The 17,872-nt window shown below is 30.1% G+C and overlaps 1 protein-coding gene across 4 annotated transcripts in view; it reads right to left on the reverse strand.

Moving 5' to 3' along the window:
• Nucleotides 1–17,872, reverse strand: part of Alg3 (Alg3, alpha-1,3- mannosyltransferase) — a 57,061-nt gene that overhangs the window by 15,288 nt on the left and 23,901 nt on the right. For 3 of the 4 annotated variants that reach the window (XM_035350936.2, XM_035350937.2, XM_035350938.2), the window contains exons 4-6: nucleotides 9,420–9,580; nucleotides 9,216–9,336; nucleotides 2,215–2,417 (exon numbers count right to left, since the gene is read on the reverse strand). In XM_035350936.2, coding sequence (XP_035206827.1) covers nucleotides 2,215–2,417; nucleotides 9,216–9,336; nucleotides 9,420–9,580 — 485 coding nt within the window. The remainder of the gene's footprint in view (nucleotides 1–2,214; nucleotides 2,418–9,215; nucleotides 9,337–9,419; nucleotides 9,581–17,872) is intronic. The other variant, XM_035350939.2, reaches the window with a different exon arrangement.

The raw sequence follows: 17,872 nt of genomic DNA on the forward strand, positions 1-17,872 counted from the left end.
AGAATTCATTAATGGCTTCAGTAGGCTTCTCAGTTTTTGAGTGATATTGTAAATCTATCTAAAGCCTCAGGTTTATTTGGTGTTTTAATTTGCCGTCTAACTATTAGTCATTAATTTAACCTATTTACTTTGCATTTACATTTCTACATTTTATTTTATTATTGATTGATTATAATTTTATTCAATTATTATTAATCTTTTCTGATAGCTTTTGAGAGTGTTCCAGTACTTCTAATTTTAAAAATTAAGCCCTCTATATTTTGTTTTAGGTTATTAATGCATTTAATTTATGTGGGTTTGTTAAATACAATGATCTGCAGATTCAAAATATGCTGAAGCCAGGGTTGTTCCTAAGTATACATGATACCATAAGCTTTCATACTTCAGTCAAAATCTTTTGTCACAGTGTCTCAAAATCATATGGAACTATTAGACTTCAAGGAAAGTTAAAAAAATCGCATGGATGAATCAAATAAGTGGGCACAGCTTTCAAGTGCTACACTGTAAATGAAAATAGTTTTACATAAAGCACTGAATTAGCCAAAGTACTCAGGTGAAGGTGAAATTGTTCCCACTGGCTATGCCTTCTGAGATTTTACTACTATCCTCTGGAGGTGTTTTATCACTGTTCTAAAATATACAACATAGCATCATGGATCAGTAAGTAAGTCATCGTGGATCATCATCAGTAACAATAGAATTTCTCAATCCACTAATTATCATTCTGAATCAAGATCATGCTGAGAAATTCAAAATCTTGTCATGAATGATAACTTTACTTCATCTGTTCAAAAAGAGAAGGGGTAAAGATGAAAACTGGTTTGCAGTTTTCCTTGAAGTCAAGGAGTCAAAAGTCAAGTTTTCACTTGAAGTCAAAGAATAAAAAATGTGAATATATATATATATATATATATTAAAAAAAGATCAGTTTCATGAATAAGGCTTAGCAACAATTGTGACAAAATTCCATAAGCAAAATTTTATCGAAGGCAGTGAAGATACTAATGATCCATTGAACAACACTGAAAGCCTTCCTTTGAATAAACATGATTTCAGAAAATGAAATTATTGAATGGAATGAAAATAATAAAAATAAACCAATTTTGGAAGAAAAAAGGAACAAAAGATGGCAAAATTCTGAATATATTGAATTTGCAGGCACAAAAGAAATAGAAAGTGATGAAAAAGAAGTTTCAACCAAAGCATCGCTTGATGCTGGTAAAAAATATTATATTGCAGAAAAAATAACTATTCACATTCTATGGACTCTGTCTCACTTCCTCCCACTAAATAGAGGAATCTATGAAGTGGTTATTTAAGCTTTATTCAGTATGACTTATTTGACAATATAAAGCCCTCAAAGCAAAAACTGCTCAATTATAATTCTACTGACACTAAATTTATTTACCAGTAAATTATATTCCTTAAATGAGTTTGCAGAATTAATAGAGAGAACTTTTTTCAGTTCTCAATACCTTCAATAACATGAAAAAAATTATTTTAAAATAGTATAAAATTTTAGTTTGTTAATTTAGGGCATTTGATAATCCAGCATTGTTGAAATCCCGAAAGGGCCAGATTACTGCAATTTTGCAATTAACTTCCAAATTATTAATTGTCTAATACTATCATATTTAAACTGCTTAACTAAATCTGTCTAATGGCTTAGATATTCTCAGAAACACATCTGATGCTGAATATTTCTTTCTTTCTTTTTTTTTTTTTTTTTTATATCTCTGTCAGTTCTTTATATGCAGGGACCTCCATTTTCAACATCATCTTCACAGAAGCTGCATACAGGGTTAATAGCCACATTTTAGTTAAGAAAATAAGCACCTATAAGCACTTTTCAAGCACATTTTAAGAAAAAAAATAAGCACTTATAAGGACCGCTATGAACCCTGTGCATATGTGCAGAGACATGCACTCTTTCCAAACAAATTCAGTAAACATCAAAATTGATTGGCAGTTACATTTCATTTTTTTTTTTTTTTTTTTTTTTTTTTTTTTTTTTTTTTACATTAAGACTTTACTTGAATTTCAAATTAATTCTTTTTACAAGCAAAAGAAAATACACTCATTTCAAATTACATGTAATAACAACATGCATGAAATCTGTGGAATATGTTTATGTCAGTCCAATGTCAATATTTCCTTACCTTCACCTTATTATTTAATTACCGCACCTTATATTATTTATTGATCAATACTCACTTTATCCATTTTCGAGCAAAAACAGCAAGTATAACCAAATGAAGAAAAAGTAAGGTGAAATGAAAATAGCGACTTATAAATACTTCTTCAGGCAAAAATCGCCAGTTCACAGTCCACTGATACAAAAATATTCTTCCCAGATCAAAGGCACGAGAAACATAACTAACAGGATTTGCAATAAGAAATGGAAGACCAACAATAACCTAACAGGAGGGTAAAAAATACTTGATTACAATAAAATTTCACAAAATATCAAACAAGTGTAATTATTTAAATATTAATTACTAGAAATGTTATTCTTTGCATGAAAGGGAGAAAACTATTTTCCAAAATAATGAAAAAAGCTCAGGGAAATAGATAAAATTCAACAATAACAACAAATAATTCTGCATAGCAATAAATAGGAATAAAAATAAATAAATAATTTTTTTAAAAATACATGATATTTTTTATTATTTTTAATATTAACTTATTAAATGGTAATTATACATTAACAATTTTACATTAACTATGGTTACAGGTAATTGCAATTTTAATTAGATAATATTAAGAAACAAAAAACATATTTTTACACATAAATTAATACAATAATGATTAGAAATAATATAATTTCCTTAATTAGCAGCATAAAAAACAATGAAATAGGTTGGCAGCTTTTTAGCATTAGTAATCGATAAAGCCCTTTTAATCACTTATGCACAAATACACATACTTGTATACTAACAAAAAAAAAAAAAACTTGCAGTTATATTTTTTATTAAAATATAAATAAACAATCAGGGTGAATATAACCATAGTAAAGACACTTATATCTGCAATATTCATAACTTTTTCAAAAGACTGTACAATCTTCTTCAACGACGACATAATTCTTCGAATTCGTGCAGTCTTCAGTTTTTAATGAAAGTTGACTAGTGTATTTCATTTTTTCATTTCTGTGTATTAATTGTAACACTGCTGTACAATAAGAAAATACAATTTTATTTGCTACAAAACTTTATTTAATTCAATTTTATTTATTTAGTTAGTTATTTGTAATTTTAAAATTTTAATCTTTTTATTAAAAGAACTTTCAGAAAATATCTAAATTAGAATTATAAAACCAAATGCAGGTTCACACTGCAATATTACATAAGTTCTGTATTACAATGGATAAATATTAAATTAGTTTAATTAGTTTATATATTTCGTATTGCCTTCTCAAATACTTTTCATTTCTACCTTTTATTTTCATACTTATGTAAATAAAACAAATAGAAAAATATATTTTAAAAAATTACCCTTTTTCCTAAAAATTTAAAAAGTTCCCAAAAATTTTAATTTTCTTAAAAACTGAAAATATTCTGTTTGTTCTTACAAACAAAATATTTCTTCTGAAAATTATAATCATTTTTGACTATACTGTACACAGAGGTTCATCAGTTGATAAAATTTAAGAACCATTTATCTAGAAAAGTGTATGACATCAATCAGAAACACGATATCATAGATATTTCTATGCCGCTTTTATGTGATGGAAAAAATTGCTTCCAAATAAAGTTCTCTGCCTCTGAAATCATTGCACAACATATGAGGTCTACCAGAAAATTCTATCCATTTAGAAAGGGAAAGAAAATAATACATTTTTCATACATTTAATATTTTTGGTACAATATACTTACATATCTCTTGTCAGTGTGATGATCATTTACAGATACCATTTTTGAAAAATATTTTGTCCTTACCGGTGAAAGACCTTGGCTGACATTCGCATCTGTTTCAAAATTTTCTCCCTTAAAAAAATTTGCAAGGAGAGAGACAAGTGATAATCAGAGTATGCTAGGTCAGGGAAGTATGGTGGATGCAGCAAAATTTCCCAGCCTAGCTCTGCAATTTTCTGAAGAGTCACCAAAGCAGCATGTGGTCTGGCATTATCACATTGCTTTCTATTGAACATGATGCTTCCTATTTCTTTTGAGCTTAAATCATTAGAGTTTAATCATCTGTTTAAATCATCATTAGAGTTTAAATCATCCATTTAGTGACAGTATCTCTCCGAATTGAGCTTTTCTTTACGTTTCAAAAGCTCAAAATGTATTTATCCTTGGAGATCCCACTTTAGACACAGCATTCTCTTATTCAAGCTTAAAACCACTTTGGAGGTAGAGGAGGCAGGTTGTCACGCTCACAGTATGCTCTTTTCCTAATGATGCATCGTAGGTTATCCACTTTTCATCCCCAGTTACAATCTGGCTCAAAAAGGGTTCATTTTTGTTTTGAGCAAGCAGAGATGTGCATATAATGACTTGATCATGTACATTTTTCTCACTATGAGGCATCCATCTGGAATATTCATAGCCCAATTCTAGTTTCTGAATACAGGGTGAAATGGTTTACTGAGCTGAATTAAGCTATTCCGCGATTATCGATATTGCCAAAAAAATATCTTGCTTTGTCATGGTCTTGCCAATACTGTCAGTTATCAAAGATGGCCACCCAGTACATGGCTAATCATTAAGGTCAAAATCATCTGCTTTTAATTTTTAAAACCAACTCCTACACATTTTTCCAAAACTGCATCTCCACCAAAAACTTTCACTAAATTTTGACATGCTTCTGTAGCATTTCCTCCTAGCTGAACTTCATACAAAATACAGCGTTGTAAATGAACTTTATTGATAGCTTTGTTTACACAATCGCATCTCACTTTTCACTTTATAATGACATGAGACACTTTTGTTTCAGTTAATTTGGATGAGCAGATGTTTATAAATGTAGTGATAAAGAGAGACAGCCATACATATCTCAAATGAATATTTGCATGCATCTGAAACTTGAAATAATTGTTCAGAATTTTCTGATAAACCTTCTGTTAGGAGGAAAAAATTTTAAAAATCAGCTAATATGTTTTCATATTTTTTGCTTGGGAACAAATTCTATACCTCGTGAATCAAGTAATTCTATAATCATTTATAAAATTATATTAAAACTTCTTTTTGAATGTTGTGGATTACCTAATATGTTAATAAGATACTGATTTTGATTGGCTTCCACAAATTCTTTATTTTCCCAGTAATAATATTAAAACAGCTACTAGATTATTACAAAATTTTAAAAAAAAGGAATTTATAATTTTTATAAAAAGAGTTTCTGTTTAAAACTCAGAAATTAATTCATGAACTAAGAAAGGATAAAATTAATTTAGCATGCAGCCTAATGAGATAAGAGACTAAATAATTTTCCTTACGAAATATATCTGCAGTTTTCAGAAAAATTAAGTCCAAATGATAAAATAAAAAAGTGAAAGGATAAATGTATATTTTGAAAGAATGACATCTCGTTTACTGCTAAAGCCAGTTTAAACTGGTTATTTTGCCATTTGCATAACAAAATGGAGTAATTTTCATTTACTATGAAGGCATAGTACAAAAACATTTGCTTTGAGAAGGAACAACATTATACCATTAAATTTTGTTACACATTAGGTTAATCTGTTCTGAAATGTTAGAGATAATTCAAACAGTACATGGTGAAGCACCATTATCAAGAACACAAATCTACGAGTGATACAACTACTTTAAATATCAGCATGAATGCATTGAAGATGAACCAAAGATAGGGCACTCCTCAACTTCAAAGAATAAAGGAAATGTGGATAGAAAAAATGCATTCTTTGGTAAAAGCTGATAGATGTGTAAAACTCAGCAATTTTTAGACATGCTTGGAACAAGCAAAAAAAGCTGTCGGTTAATTTAATTGAAAATCTGAAAATGAAGAAACTTTGTGTTTGATTTGTGCCTTGGATTTTGATAGAACAGCAAAAAGAATACACAAAAGCATCACCTGAAGATTTACTAACTGCCGTGAGACAAGAAAACAATTTCTTAAAGTTTATCAGAGCAAGGGATGAGACCTAGTGTCTACAATACAACCCAGAAACAAAAAGACAAAAGTGCAGATGAAAAGAGCCATTTTCTCTCATATATATACATAAAGGATGTTGAAATGAAAGACTAAGATAATGCTGATTGCAAGGACTTATTTATCATTAATTTATCTCTGAAAATCAATGAATTAATCAGTATTTTTACAAGCAAGTGCTGTTTTCATTTCACTGGAAAATTAAGAAATAGATGAGTTACAAAGGAACTTTTTGATTCTAGGCAATTTCTTTTACACAATGATGGTGGCCCTACACAACATCGTTTTGTATGACAATATCTTGCTAAACATTCAATTGCAGTAATAAATCACCCACCATATTTCCTGACTTATTGCCAGCTGATTTTTTTTCCTTTTCTGAAACTTAAAATGGACATGAAAGGACAAAGATTCAAAAACATCTTGGATATTAAATCAGATGTTAATGTTTTAGGAAAGAGAGTTCCAGTGCCTATAAGCAGTGTTTCAATGTCCTGAAGAAATACTGGAAAATTTGTACAGACCCATCTAATGAATTTTTGGAAGGAGATAAGTTTATCTGAAGCTCAGAAATCTTTTCCTTTTTTACAAGAAATTATCCACTTACTTTATGAATGCATCTTGTAAAAGCATTTAACACACTTGATAAATTTATAAGATAATGGCTTAGGCTTTTGATGATGCAACTTAGTTACTAGATTTCATAATTTAGAACCCCACACTTTCATTATTTGATATAAAATTATAGGTGTATTTTTAGAGAGTTATTTAATCTCTTGTCCCTATTAAACTATATGATAAATTATTTTTATCTTTTTAGTTTATGAATTAAAAGTTTTAAATAAAAGCTTATTTTATAAAAAAAATTTCTTTATTTATTATTTTTTTAATTTCCCTTTTAGACCAAATCACAAATATTAATAAAAATTATCCAACTGAAAAACTGTTTCTCAACAAGAAATAACCACTGCTTGACTTTCACAAATTCTCTTTATTAGTTACGGCTTCATGATAAAATATTTTATTGCTTACTCTGCATTAAAATTATTTAAAAAGTCTATAAACTTGTAAAATGGGTAAAATTAAAAATGGTACTGCAAATTTCATTTCTAATAATTTTAAATGCCAATCAGATAGGAATAATAAAAGGAGATGAATTATAAATGCAAAATCTATCCATAAAGAAAGGAAAGAAAAATAATGAGCATTTATAAAATAGCAGACTTCCACAATAAAATTCCTGTCTTTATACATAATTTTTTTCTAGCAAGAGAAAGTGAGTAATAAACAAACAAATAATAGCACAGAAGTTTATACAGAAGCACAAAAAACAGCACAATGTATGATAATATCATAACTTCAAAACTCCAAGCAAACTACATGATGCCAAAGATAAAACTGCAACTTCACCTTCTACTTGCAGTCTGCAGTATATTTTTTTAAGCATAGAAAATCACTGAATTAATATTCTTTTATTAATTTTTTAATTTATATTCTTTTATGACCCTCCTTTTTTTTTTTTTTTTTTCCCTCAAGACAGCAACTAATTGGCTTTACAATTTGTGAGAATTTAAAAACTTTATACTAATACATTTTTAGATTTTGATGATTTTTAGATGTAGGCATCAAATTGTTAGAAAAAATTAATAATTTTCAAAATTTCACCCAGAAATCATGCTAAAAATTTTACATAAATTACATGAAATTGTTTTTATCTGATAGTGCAAACAGTAAAGTTCTGAGTGGGTTTTTTTTTTTTTTTTTTTTTTTTTTTTTTTTTGTAAAATAAAGTTATGTATGTAAAATCTTTTAAACACTAAATTTAAAAAAAAAAAAAAAAAAAAAAAAAAATAGGAAAAAAAAAATGTTTCACTACACCTTATCGTCATCCATAAAGAAATTGCATGCAAAAGTTGAGCTCAATAGCTTATTAGGCAACAATTTAAAAACTAGTGCCATACTTTTGATTGGTGTCCGCCGATAAGATCGCGGACGAAAACGTCGTGCTACAAAACATCGTGGGAGAAAACATCGCAGTTCTAAAACATCGTGCTACAAAACATCGTCGTCGAAAATAAAGCGGTTCAAAAACTTCGCAGTTTAAAAACATCGTCATCGAAAATATCGTGGTAAAATATAAAGTATCTACAAATCATCGCATGACCATAACTTCGCAGACATGCTATTTTCAGGTTTTAATTATTGTAAATGGATATTCCCATAATGATTTGTGAGTGCAGTATGTAAAGGATAATTTTTATTTTCACATATTTTATTAACTAATAGATGTTTGCTGAAAAAGTAAGAAGGAAACTTAAGCATAAAAAATTAAATGCATATTATAGATTATACTTTTCATGAAAAATTACCAGTAAAAACTTTATAAAAATGATTTATTAATGGCCTTTGTTAGTTAACTATGTCGGTTTAAAATTCTATTAATTGCTATAAGTTGCATTAATTTTCTATGCTTAAGTTTCGTTCTTATTTTCTCAACAAAAATTTATTAGTTAATAAAAAGTATGAAAGTAAAAATTATCCTTCTTTCCATCTTGCGATCACAAATCAATATGGGAATATCCATTTACAGTTATTAAAGCCTGAAAGAAGCATGTCTGCGATGTTATCGTCATGCGATGATTTGTAGATACTTTATTTTTTACCACGATATTTTCGACGACGATGTTTTTAAACTGCGAAGTTTTTGAACCGCTTTATTTTCGACGACGATGTTTTGTACCACGATGTTTTCTCCCATGATGTTTTGTAGCACGACGTTTTTGCCTTGCGTTGTTTTCTCCGCGACGTTTTCGGCTGTAACCTTTTGATTATAGTGACAAAAACCATGAGCTAAATAAAAGCCACTTATCATTTGCAGAGAATTTTATTATTTAACTTGCAAAATACAACATATACAAAGAGAATGATTTATATTTCTATGACACTGTGCACAGGCAAAATGAAACTTCTTATGCTGCAATACTCTTAAGAACAATTAAAGCAATTTGACTGAAACATACTGACTTGTTTAAAAATGGTGTTACAACAGAACAGATTTATAGTTCTGCTACCCAAACAATATTTAAAAAGAAATGCCTTACCTGAACAACTGCACAAACTGCAATACAACAGAAAGTGTTAAGCAATCCAACTGAATGCAGTAGAACAAAAAGAAGTCCAGGAGCAAATAACAAAACATTCATTTTAACAGAAACAGCAAAGCTATGAAAAAGAAAATAAAAATTTACTTATGTAATTGAGCTGTATAACTTTTATATAACAAATACATATGCTAAGTAAATTACCTAAAGAAAATGCTGCCCCACATCCATTTTTTGTCTGCAAAATAATTCAGAGCTGCAAACAGGAAGAAGATAGCTACTGAATCGTTAAAAAGTCTAAGAACATATATAGAATGTATTCTATATGAAGTGCAACACATAAATATCAAAGCATAAGGAGGAACCTGTAATTAAGTATAAAATATGTAAATACGATATTTTATTTTAATGAAAATTTTGACATGAATTTTGAAATTATATTCATCAATATATATTTTCATTATATTACATTAGTGTATACATTAAAAGTATTTTTCATTAATATAATATACATTAATATATACATGCACATTATATTAATGAAAAGTATTTTTCATTAATATAATACTTTTCATTAATATTGTTGCGTGCGTACGGGTTCGTTATGAAATGAATGCACAAGTCCGATGAAAAATGAACAAAAATTTATTATTATCACAACAGAAATGCTTAAATTTTCTCAAATTATCATGCAGTATCACAATATCTCACAGTAGTTATCTTTTAACTACTTAAATGTACAATAGAACGTAATTCAAAACAGCTAAAGAACGCTAATCCGCGAATTCGCTATAATCAACAACGGCAGTTTTCTAAACAACAAACAAACTAAGCAACTACTACAAACTGAGATGTTTTCCTCCTTTTATAAGATTTTAAAATCACGCGCTAGAATTTTCCAGTACTTTCTCGAAATCAAAAAGAGATATTTATTTATTTAACGCACGCGCTCTTGTATTTTTAATTTTTCCGGCTTAGCTTTCTTTTAATATTCGTTACGCGCTGCACTGCGCGAGAAATAAAACCATTTAATTTATAATTGAACTAACATTAGCTTTTTAAATACCAAATTCGTAACAATATATACATTAGAAGTATTACATTTAGGATGGTACCATCTTAAAGGTAATACTTTTAATGTATCTTTTAATGTATATGGCATCTTAAAGTAATAATGTGATGGAATGGTATATATGTTACTGTTAAAAGTTAAAATTTTCTATTTTATAAAATAACAAGATTATATAGTTAATTGTTTCAGTTAACTTTATAAATGTATATAAATGTGCATAAGCATATATTATATACAGCATAAAATTTTAGAAATAAGTTCATCCTTTTATAACTACAAGCTGTTACAAATTATCTAGTTATAAAAAATTAACTGAATTGAAGTGAATAAAATATAAGTAAACTATTCTGTTAGAGGGTTGTCAGTTAAAAAATGAAGGAAAAATGAGAAGGAAACAATGCTACAACAAACACCAAATATCGTGGCTTGAGATTTCCAGTTTTTTTTTTTTTTTTTTGTTTGTTTGCTATATTTCACCATATTTTTTTAGTACGATGGACTACACTATTTGGAAATTACTTCTAATGATGAAGAAGATGCCATAAGATTCTTTTAGGATAAAAGAATATTTAATAACAATTGATTTTGTTCTCAAAATCATTCAATGAAGTTAACTTCTGTCTCAAACAAAGCTCCTATAGGCGTTGTTACGTACGTTTCTGCTGTGAAAAAAAATGTTGAAAAACAAAACATGGTTTGAAAGCTCATGTCTTTCTTTCCTGAGTGTTGTTCATTTTATCTATCTGTGATGTCAGGAATAGACATTGACTGAATTTTGCCAACTTCAGTTAGAAATCAGCCATAATAGGACAGTAGATTAGAATAACTACTTGAGGGAGGGACGTGCAAATAGTTTAATGTCTCGTAAAAGAAATCAAATCAATGGAACCAACAAAATCGTAGAAATAGACAAAAGCCTTTCACAAAAAGAAAAAACAACACTGAATATGTTCTTCTAGAACAATGGATATTCGGGGTTTATGCTGGAAAAGCAAAGAATGTTTTCTGGTCGCCTATCCCGATCATTGTGCTACAACATTGATGACTGCAATTGTGCACCTGTTGGCCATGCTGCATTTCAGGAAAATGCCATTGGGACAGCATAATTCAGACATGGCAGCATAATAATTTCAGACTACTGGAAAGGATATAAAAAAGTGGAATTAATAAATGCTGAACATGTCACTGTGAATCACAGTTATAATTTTGTACACCCCAAAACCGGATAATAAAATTTATGTGGTGTCAGTTATATTCAAAAACTGAATTTTTTTCTATAATATTGAATATTTGTAATTTCATACCACCTGTTAAGATTGAATTTCTGGTACTTATGGAAGATTCCATCAACAATTTTTGCCTATTAAAGAAAAGACACCAAACTATGCAATTTTTTGCCCCAAATGGAAAAATCTTCTTAAAACACACTGGGTTTGGTGTAATCTTTATTACATGTGTTAGTTATTATTCTTCAGTAAAGACTCCTTTTTCTCCCTCCATCACACATTTTTGAAAAACAAAATGATTAAAATATTTGACCTGCCTATTACAGAAGAGCATGCTGTTGAATATTTCCAAAGTTATGGACTCTTACCGGCTTCAAAAAAATAAATTAATGGCCACGTAATGGCGCCTAGCAAAAAACCTAGCAAAAATAATTGCTTTTACAGTACATCTCCTTAATAAAAAATAATGGAAATTTTTAATGAAAAATTAAATATAAATAAATGGTAATATAATAAATTTGAAATAAAAATAAAAATATAATTTTTTTATTGTATTTATTAAATGGATCTTTTTACTTTGGCACGACTGGCACTGTCTCTTGTGGTCAAAGGGGTTTTCTGTAAGTACCGAATTTCCTTTTGTTTTATTAGTTTTTATTTATGTGTAGAACATTCTTTATGCCACCTGTTTAGATTAAATTTAGTTTTGTTATTTTTTATTTGTGTGTAGAATACTCTAGATTAAAAAATTAAAAATAAAAATTTACTTGAAGAATTACAAAATTAAAAAAATTTACTTTTTACTGAAGCAATTGTTTTAGTTTTTTGAACTCTATTGTTATTTCATAATTTTATACATGACAACAATTGGTGGCCCCCCAAAAATGGCTCTATTTTTAACCAATGCCGCTCTAATGGAATAGTACCATATAAGTTGATATTTGCACATGCATGTGTTCATTGTTCCAATTACTGTTTGTTTTTGCACAAATATACACATGTGTATCATTTGCACATGTGTATCAAGGCTATCCTCCCTACTATAATATTACAGATCAGTAGTAGTGAACTTCTGCACTTTCTAAGGTCAATTCATATTGTACCTTCAACCAATGGGTTACAAAATATGTTATATGAATTAACCAGTACTTGCAAACAGTCATCAAAAATATATTCCACTGCTAAAAAGCACCAACAAAGACACTAGTGGTGCCTTTTGGTGAGAAAATACATTTTCATTATCAAAATAGCAATGAAACAGTTTTTATTACTATGCATTTGTTTATTTTTGGTAAGCATTGTTTGGTAATCACATTCAGAACCATTGTACCAAGTTATTACTCCCCTTAGCTTGTCTTTGTTTCCATATGAAGTCTGCTTGAACGAAAGTAAACAATAGCCAGTTCACATTTTGTCAGTTGCTTCTAACATTACATTTTCGTTGTATATTTTCCATCACATATAGTTTCAATGCATATGAACTGGAATATTCACAATTTTTTGGCGAAATCATGTAAGACTAAAAACAAATGGCTGTTTCATTTCTCTACAAATCATCTACTAGATCAGGGATTCTCAAACCTTTTCTTCTGTTTTCTTCATGACCCTTTTGTATTTTTTCACTTTAATATACAGCATACAGCAAAATCATAATACAAATAATTGCACATAAACTTTAAGATAACAAATAAACTAAGAATGTGAACAAAAGTTGTGAAAAAAATGATTTTTTAGATTTGAGTTTCATTATTTTTTGTATTATTCTGATTTTTAATTTTACAAACATAAACAAGATTTCAGAAACAAACTGGATACGAGTTCAATTTTAATTAATTTAATTAATGTGATGACTGTACTTGATGTACTGAATATTTTTTAAAATATATCTGGCATAATTCTTAAGATGCTTAATTCTCAAGTCATCTCATTCAAAAATATATAACTTGCCTCTTGTTTTCCATAGTATAACTTGACTAAAGCTTCCTTTTACTATGTAAGAAGAGGGAAAATTCAATAAGGTTTGCTTGGTAACAGCTTTTATTTTTGGATATGTCTATCAGATGGCTTTTAAATTCTCAACTTAACTTATCCATGTGTTTCGAATAAGATTTATGTTTGAACATCTTCTTTTAATGCTATCAACTCTTATCTATCTTCTCTTAATGCATCACAATATCAATATCAAACACATCACAGTTTATATGTATATAAAATACATCACAACTCTATGATACATTCAAATTTTCAATGTCTTGGAAGTGAGCTTAATTTTTTATTTACTTTCTTTTCATTTTGCAAGTGGCTTATATCTAACAATATGTCTTCTAAGGAAATACAATACTTTTCAGTAACTGACAATTGCATCAATATAATAAAAGCAATAAAATTATTTTCGATACAAAGTGAATATAAACAAGTCAGTTTTAAAACGAAAACCAAAGATAATCATTTGAGCTTCAAAGAGATTCATGTGGTGGGCCAGGACATTAATTGGAATTCATCCTTATGCTCCTCAAACCACTCCCAACATAATTTCAGCCCTGTGATATGGGGTGTTGTCCTGCTGGAGGATTCAACTTCCAGTTGGGAAGACAGACATCATGTAAGGGTGCAACTAATCCACAACTATCTTCAGATAGTCTGCAGCTTTCATGGTCTGTTCTACCACAACTAACGACCCCAGTGCCACCCATGTGGATGTCCCCCCTAAGCATAATATTGCCAGCATCAGCCTGTGCATGACCTGCTGTACAGGTCATGCACAGGAGGGAAGCAAATGTTCGCCTGGAAGACGATGCACCCTGACACGACCATCTACGGTATGAATGAGAAATCATGATTCATCCGACCAGGCAACTGTCTTCCACTTATTCATGATCCAGTCTCAATGTTCTCAAGCCCAATGTAGGCACAATTGACAATGACACTAGGTCAACAGAGGGCCATGAAGGAGACATCTGCTGTGCAGTCCCATATCCAACAGTGTCTGCTGAACCGTGTGTTCTGAAACAATTGCATTAATATAATAAAAGCAATCTTGGACACAGTCTCCAGCGTCCTTTTTATTTGATGATGCCTGGACGTCCAACACCTTGGTATCTACTGCTGGTTTCACTGTCATTTACCCACCGTGCTTAAATACTAATAATGAGAGATTGTGAACAACCTACAGTCGCGCAGTTTCGGAGATACTCATTCTGAGTCTTTGGGGCATTACAATCTGCCTTCTATCAGATTCGCTTAAATCAGCAACCTTATCCATCACTCACAAATGTAAGTGCAAGAATGATTCCTTACGTTCTTCAGCAGCAGTTAAATACCTTTCCCACTTAATTATGTGCCCTCCACATTATCCAGATGAGTTCGTTGAAAAAATGTGGAAATGGTCATAAATGTTTTGGCTGCTCAGTGTAAAGGATAACATAGTTAGCACTTTGATGGCCATTTGGTGACTGGCACCCTATTAACAGAAAGTGCCATTTTTTTTTAAAATCAATGGGATCCTGATTATGTTGATTAGATTTTAATTCATATTAGGCTATTGACCCCCTTTTCAAAACCTCTGTACTAGATGCATGATACAAATGGAATAAAAATTAAAATAAGATGAACATGGTTGTAAGAATTTTCCAAGAGGTTCAAAAAAAGAAAAAGAAAAAGAAAAAAAAAAAAAATATGCAGCGCAAACATATAGTTGCTCTTATTAGTTTGAGGTTGACACAGGAATAAAAAGAGAACCCATCTCACCCTTTGCCAGCACTCTCCTTCTCAAAAAAAAAAAAAAAAAAAAAAAAAAAAAGTAAAAGAAGAGTGATTATTAACAACATGAAAAGAAATAAAAATTGCATCTTTTAGCAGAATAGCATCTAGGGTTGCAAAACACTCACAAGAATCAGAGACTTGGGTAATATTTTTTGCAATATATCAGTAGGCACTAGCTAATGTGCATGTAACACTATACATAACAAACATTTAGAAACACATCCTAGAACAATAAACAGTATTCATCTCAATTTCTTTTAGAAATTTCAAGTAATATTTGCAAACACTTTTGCAGATAGAAAAAACTGTGACAAAAGAAAAAATTACCTAAAGAAATCTGAAATGCTATTTGGAATAATGCACTTTTTTAATCAAATATTTTTATGCCTTTTAATCTTAAAGCTAGAAATATAAGGAGACTGTTACAAGAAGACTATGGATGTGCACACAAGGAAGATGTTCACTAAATTCTTGTTTCAGAGATATTATTGACATTTACGTTCCGAAGACCGTTTAAAAATGTTCAAAAGCCTAAACACATGCATATTTTGAAACCCACTGTCAATAAAAATAAATTTCATTAGTTTAGTCACAAGCCAAAGATAAAAGTGTGAAATCTTACCCCCTATTCATAGTAAAAAGTGAGATTGCCAGGAAAATTTATACCAGCTTGTTCACATTTTTAAGTTGGAGAATTATCGTTAGTATGGTAAAGCAGTACAAAAAGTCTACAAGTTGTATTTAAAATAAAATGAATTTCTGCAAAGAAAAATGAAAACCTAAAGAATGTTTGGGACTTCAGATTTAAATATGAAATTAACGTCAGAAAAATCTGCCTCTGCTCCTTAAGTAAGTATTGAAATTTATATTCCAGTACATGAAGTAGACAAAACATGAGGTGACATTAAATCAATTTCAGTTGTAATACTAGAAAATTTGTGATTTTGTTTTTATTGCTGTGTAGGGCCACAGAATAGTTAAATAGATATATTCACATACCTAATTTAGTTTGCTACAGAATAATTTATTAAAATCAGATATAATAGATACTGAGATATCACTACAGACAAAATATTAGCACTAAATATTTCTGCAAAATGAAATGTGGCTTAAAAATGCATATGTGTTTTAAAAATAATGCACAATGTGATTTAACATGCTATTTCAACAAACTGCATTGTAAAAAGATGAACTGATAAAATTTATTTATAAAATAAGTTAATTTCTATGCGATTCTCTTTCAATTATTTCCTTTCACTTGATTCCTTATTCTGATCATCTGAATGCTGGTTTTCATACAATTCATCTGACTGCTTTCAGTAATTTTCTTTTTTTTTTTTTTTTTTTTTTTGTGAAATTTCTGATACATATTTCAGTTAAAAGTGAACAGAATCACGGCCAGCTCCAGCATTTTCAACACTATAAGGAGTCAGTACAGTTGGCATCTTGTATAAATAGAACATATTAAAAATTGAAAGCAAAATATACTTGTAAGAACAATTTAATTGCACCACTCAGAAAACCGGCATCCTACACAGTAAAACAGTAGAACTAAAGTTAAATTGCATTACACATTTTAAGCAAATCAATCAAATATTTTATGTTATAGCTATTATTTTACTAAAAAATTTTATTCCATGATTTAAAAATAATATATGTAATAAGTACACATAATAAGAATATATACCAAAGGGTCATTAAATTATGACCACTTAGTTAATAACATGTAGGACCACCTTCAGGCCTCAAAACTGCCAGCACCGGGCGTGGCATTAACTCCATAAGGTGCTGATAGGTATAGTTCAACCATCTATAGCGCAACCCTGGTTGGCATTCTGCCAAAACACATAGACTCGTCCAAAAGGGGTGGTATTACTTGCTGTGACGTGAAAGGTCTTCTCTTCTCCGAAAAAGCTATGCTGGAGGGAAAGAAAGTCCCCATCCTTCCACCCTATTTTGAGAATAATTCAGTCCGAATGGCGCATGAGTGTTTGCGCTCATAGTCGCGGATGAGGCGGTCGAACTATAGTATGAGGTATCTGGTACCAAATGCTCAAAAACTGGTCCTGCAATTCCCACACATTGCAAGAGGGATAATGTGGCAGCAAAAATTTGTTTTTCAGGTGGGACCACAAAGGCCTTATTGGATTAATGTCAGGTGAATTTGGAGGCCAAGACATGACTTGAAAATCACTGGAATGTTCCTCGAACCACTCCCTGATGATTTGAACCTTGTGACATGGTGCATTTTTCTTGATGGTAAACACTATCCCCTACCAGAAATACTGTTGTCATAAATGGGTGAACCTGGTCTGCAACGAATGTTTATGTAGTGCACAGATGTCAGGGATTATGGGTCCTAATGCACTCCATCAAAACATTGCCCACACCATAAGACCCCCACCACCAGCTTGTCTCCGTTTAAATGTGCATCTGGGAGCCAAGGTTTTATTTGGAAATTGGCATATTAGTACACGCCCATCGGTGTGATGGACTAGAAAACGTGATTTGTAAGACCATGCAACTTTCTTCCTTTCTTCTAATGTCCAATTCCGATGTTTCTTGGCTCATTGCAGACGAAGCTGGCGATGATATGC

Source organism: Stegodyphus dumicola, chromosome 3 (genome assembly GCF_044657685.1).
Source record: "Stegodyphus dumicola isolate Sdum_Otavi_A_Nest chromosome 3, ASM4465768v1".
Lineage (NCBI taxonomy): Eukaryota > Metazoa > Arthropoda > Arachnida > Araneae > Eresidae > Stegodyphus > Stegodyphus dumicola.